The 5642-nt window shown below is 40.5% G+C and overlaps 1 protein-coding gene across 1 annotated transcript in view; it reads left to right on the forward strand.

Annotated features, from left to right (window-relative positions):
* The window catches only part of Trim37 (tripartite motif containing 37), a 106716-nt gene that overhangs the window by 80025 nt on the left and 21049 nt on the right, over positions 1-5642 (forward strand). Inside the window, exon 21 of the mRNA XM_013013091.1 lies at positions 1606-1721. Within this exon, the coding sequence (XP_012868545.1) occupies positions 1606-1721 (116 nt within the window). The remainder of the gene's footprint in view (positions 1-1605; positions 1722-5642) is intronic.

Raw genomic sequence — 5642 nt, forward strand, 5'->3', positions numbered from 1 at the left:
GGGCAGGAGAGACCGTGAGACTCCTATCTCCAATAAACCACCAGAAAACCACAAGTGGCGCTGTAGCTCAAGTGATAGAGCGCTCGCCTTGAACTGAAGTGCTGAGGGACAGCGCCCAGGCCCAGAGTTCAAGCCCCACGACCGACCCAAAAAAAAAAAAATTAGAATGGGGCTGCGAAGGTGGCTCAGTGGTAGAGTGCTTGCCTTGCATGCATGAGGCCCTGGGTTCAATTCCTCGGCACCACGTAAGCAGAAAAAGCCAGAAGTGGCGCTGTGGCTCAAGTGGTAGAGTGCTAGCCTTGAGCTGAAGAGTTGAGGGACAGCACCCAGGCCCAGAATTCAGGTTTCATGAACGACAAAAACAAAAATAAAAAAATAAATTAGAATGTAAAATCCTATACAAAAGTCTGTAAGCCTGTTTCGTGGTGGTGTTGTCCAGATTGATTTCTATTTTTTTCTAACTGATTTAATGTAGGCAAAATGTATAAGTACTAATATTAAGTGGTTTGCAATGAAAGGGAAAAAATACGAAGTGAATATATCCATATCCTTTTCTTTCTTACCTCTGCTTGGTCTCCTACCTCCCTGCTCACACATACTTGGACTTGTACATCTCATTATTGCAATGGGTCCACCTGTATCCCTATCTAAACGATTTGTTTTTCCCTTCCCCTCCACAAATTATACCAACATCAAATACAGTGAAAGCAGGGGTTATACTGTCGGGGAGGGACATACAAAGCAACAAAGAAATAATCTTATAAATGTGTTAGAAATAATCGCATGAAAGAAAAAAAATTTGAATACATATCTTAGGGTTCACTTCCCTAACATCAACTTAACTGACCTTTTCTGCTTGACTCAGACATATACTAGTTATTGCAAATAAGGGAAACCATGGGACCTATTAGTGGTGGTTTTAGTCATGGGGCTTGAACTCTGGCCCTGGATGCTGTCTCTCAGCTCTTCAGCTCAAGGTGAATGTTCTACCGCTTGAGCCACAGCACCACTTCCCATTTTCTGGTGATTGGAGATAAAGGACTTTTCTGCTGGGGTTGGCTTTGAACCACAATCCTCGTATCTCAGCTTCCTGTATAGCTAGGATTACAGGTGTGAGCCACTGGCACCCAGCTTTAATTGAAATTTTTATTAAAATATTTTTAGAGGCACATAAGATCCCACATCTTATACTATTCTCCCTAGTGCTAACATTTTGCAAGACTATAGCATAGAAAATAAACTACATAACTTGTAGCTAGGAATGGGAGGGAAAAATAGGGGAGAAAGAAGGGAAGGGATAACATTGTCAAGAAGCATTGTACTCATAACCTGACGTAGGGAATTATAACCCTTTATATAACTAATTGATAATAATTTAAAACTACAGCACAGTACCACCTCCAGGAATTGGTACTGATACAGTCTGCCAACTCAAAACCTTCCAAAGTGAATTTTCAGTGAAATTTGAAAAGTCAAATTGGAGCTGATGGAGTGGCTCAAATGTATATCCTGCTTTGATTTGGCCTCAGTTTTGAGATAGGAAAAATACTGGTGATTGTGTTTCTTTCTGGACATAGGAAATATCAAGTTGTTTTCTCCTATCAGGGCTAATACTAAAGGTGGTCGTCTAGAAGGAATGCAGAGAACTGACTTGGAAAATAATTCTGAAACTGGGGAGTTACAACCTATACCTGAAGGAGCTTCAGCAGCCCCTGAGGAAGGTAAGAAAAAAATAAAAAGTTGTTATTGGCAGATAGCAGAAATACTAACTCTTGGTGACTATGGAAGGTATTGGTAGGTAGTGGTTGATTTTAGCAAAAAATGTCACTGAGATCTATCCAGCATACTTGATTTTGATTATATTACTGGTTATAATTTATTAAGATATTAAGCACAAGGCAAAATGAATAACTTACTGCATAGAATGACAGGTCTTGCCAGGTATTGTGGAGCATGTCAGTAATCTCAGCTATTTGGAAGGTGGAGATACAGGAGAATCAAGATCCTAGGTCATCACAGATAAAAGCACAAGACTATCTGAAAAACAAACTAAAATTCCATAAAGGATTAGCTGTGTATCTCAAGTGGTAGAGTACTTACTGAAGTAGGCTTTGAGTTTAATCTTTTTTTTTTTTTTTGTCCATTGTGAGGCTTGAACTCAATCAGCACTCTACCACTTGAGCCACAGCACCACTTCCAGCTTTTTCTGTTTATGTGGTGCTGAGGAATCGCACCAGGGCCTCATGCATGCAAGGCAAGCACTCTACCACAGAGCCACCTTCCCAGCCCCTTGAGTTTAATCTTCAGTATGCCACCCCCCTTTCAAAAAAAAAGTCTTATATATTCCATTCCCCAAAAAGACATTTAAGCTAGATGCTAATGCATTGTGCCTGTAAACCTTGCTAGTCAGGTGGCTGAGGTCAGAGGATCATGTTTCAAAGCCAGCCTAGTCAGAAAAGTATGTCAGATTTTTTTTTCACAGTTTAAGTTTTTTATTGTGAAAATACTGTACAGAGGGTTTACAGTTACATGAGCAAGGTAATGAGTACATTTCTTATCCAGCATTATTGCCTCCTCCTTTGTTTTTCCCCTGCCATCCCTTCCCTCCCACCTTCTCAGCTACAGTAGTATGAGATTCTTATCTCCAAGTAACCAGCAACAATCTGGAAGTGGAGGTATAGGTCAAGTGAAGAGCACCAGCCTTGAGTGGAAAAAAAACCAAGCAAGAAGAAGCTTGAGGCCCTCAGTTCAGGATCCTGAATTCAAGCCCCCAAACTGGCTCAAAAGGGGGAGGAAGGTGGCATTTACAGGGAGAAAAAGGCTGCTGATTATTCACCTGATCAGTCAGTACATATAATATAATAAGCCATGTACATTGAATTTTTACTAGATATGCAAAGATGAACTAAATATGTTCACAGTCTTACAGAAAAGCTATGTCTCTCTATTCTCTCCCTCCCCTTAAAGCTAATAAGAGTCTTTGTTGTTTGAAGTCAGTCTTGATTAATGTCTAGAGATTGCTTTGCTCTTCATATAGACACATTCCAAGCTTTAACCATTTAGAAAATTCCTTACACTGACCAACTTCAACTGTAGACTTTACCATACTTCTCTATATATTTTTCCAAGTTCACTATTCTTCTGAAAGCATAGAAGACATTTTTTTGTTTGGGGTGACAGAGGTGCTTGAAACAAACCATTGCTATGTCCTTTGAATATTAGCATTAAATAATGCCAACTTTCTTAAAGATATTTGGCATTGAAAATGTTTTTCATTTCTCAGTGGAACTGTGCTGTCTTCTACCTCGGTACTTACCTGAATTTCAGTGATGGATGAATTGTAGCTGATGTATATATTCAGGTGCCATCATCTGCCTCTAGATAGCCTATGAGAGGGTATGTAGGTAGTGGCCATTTTAGGGTCCTCAAGTAAAGAACACTAAACGTGTTTGTCTTCTCACTTATAAGTAGGCATTAGTTCAATGGGGTAGATTAAGTGAAAAGTATTTTCAATATTTTGATTTTTTATTTTCTACTTTGTTGATGACTAATGATCTTTATAGAAAAAATGTGGATATTAGCTATTTCATGTGTTTATACATTTAATAAATTATAATTACTTCTTTTGGGGGGGGGCAGTTGTAGGGCCTGAACTCTGGGCCTGGGTGCTGTCCCTCAGCTCTTCAGCTCAAGGCTAGCCCTCTTCCACTTGAGCCACAGCGCCACTTCCGGTTTTTTTCTTTTTGCTTATGTGGTGCTGAGGAATCAAACCCAGGGCCTCAGGCATGCAAGACAAGCGCTCTACCACTGAGCCACCTTCCCAGCCCTATAATTACTTCTTACAGCATGTATTAAAATTATAAGCTCATCTTTTTCATGAATCACTTAGGAAATTTTTTAATTTGCCTATTGGATTTGGTGCTTGTGATGAAGTAATCTTTTTGCTTATGTGGTGCTGAGGAATCCAACCCCGGGCCTCATGCATGCAAGGCAAGCGCTCTACCACTGAGCCATCTTCCCAGCCCAATGTATAATTTCTTGAATCCTGAGAAATGTTTATCAAAGAAAGTTTTAAATGGAAAATTACTCTTAGAATTAATTTTAACAACAAAACAATACTGGTTTGAAGGAATCCAATTAGAGTAAATCAAAAGTTAAAGCTGGGGGCTGGGAATGTGGCTCATTGGTAAAGTGCTTGCCTAGCATGCATAAAGCCCTAGATTCAATTCCGCAATACCAGATAAACAGGAAAGGCCAGAAGTGGTGCTGTGGCTCAAGTGGTAGAGCACTAGCCTTGAAGACAGCCTCAGGGACAGTGCCCAGGCCCTGAGTTCAAGCTCTAGGACCAGCAAAAAAGAAAAAAAAGTTAAAGCTGGTACCTGGGGTCAAAGGTGCAGGAGCACTGTGAAGAGAAGTGGTAACATGGCAGTTCTGGTTATGTCAGGGCTATTTTGCTTCCTGCTGAGTATATGCTAGTGAGTTTATGCTTATTAACATACTTGATAGACATCCTCTGTTTGGTGTTGGGATAAATAAGTTTTCAAAGCAAAATAAGTCCCAACGTTGGCATTTTTTAGGTGATTCTGTGAAGTACTCTAAACCTTATTTTTTTTTGTTCGATTGTGGGGCCTAAACTCTGGGCCTGGGCTCTGTCCCTCAGCTCTTCAACTGCAGACTAGTGCTCTACCTCTTGAGCCTCAGCCCCACTTCTGGCTTTTTCTGCTTATGTGGTGTTGAGGAATCAAACTGAGGGCCTCATGCATGCAAGGCCAGCACTCTACCACTGAGCCACCCTCCCAGCCCCTCTAAACCTTATCTTGAGAGTTCTACATGTTGCATTATTCATACATTACTGGCTAACATAACCATTGATGTTGTCTACCATTTGAATATTTGCTATTAATGTTACTAATACTAGTTAATCTGGTTTTAAAAAGATTTATGTAATGAATTAAGAATTGAGAAACATTTAATAAGTAATAACTACTTTTGATAATTTAGAAAATTCTAATAGATTCTTTTTTTTTTTAATCCTAAAGGTTGATATCTGAGTAGCTGAGAGCTTACAATATGTACAGTAAGCTGGGTAGGGCGCTACATGTGCCATTTGCTGAGTTTTTCTTTTTAGCACCAGTTCCACAAAGGGCCACAAGGTGGAGGTAATGCTGCACAGAAGTAGCTGAGGCTTTTTTTTTTTTTAAATAACTGACAAGTGTCACTCTTCTTCTTTTTTTTTTTTTTTTTTTTGATCAGTTGTAGGGTTTGAACTCTGGGTGGGCCTGGACTCTGTCAAGGTGAGTACTCCACCACTTGAGTCACAGCACTTTGGTTTTCTGGTAGTTCATTGGGAGATAAGAGTCTCATGGACTTTCCTGCCTAGGCTGGCTTTGAACCACAATCCTCAGATCTCAGCCTCCTGAGTAGCGATGATTACAGGCATGAGCCACCAGCGCCTACAGAAAATCTATATATGGGGCTGGGAAGGTGGCTCAGTGGTAGAGCGCTTGCCTTGCATGCATGAGGCCCTAGGTTCAATTCCTCAGCACCACATTAGCAAAAAGAACAAAGCTGGAAATGGCGCTGTGGCTCAAGTGGTAGAGCACTAGCCTTGAGCTGAAGAGCTGAGGGACAGCACCCAGGCC

Source organism: Dipodomys ordii, unplaced genomic scaffold, assembly GCF_000151885.1.
Source record: "Dipodomys ordii isolate 6190 unplaced genomic scaffold, Dord_2.0 Scaffold19, whole genome shotgun sequence".
NCBI lineage: Eukaryota > Metazoa > Chordata > Mammalia > Rodentia > Heteromyidae > Dipodomys > Dipodomys ordii.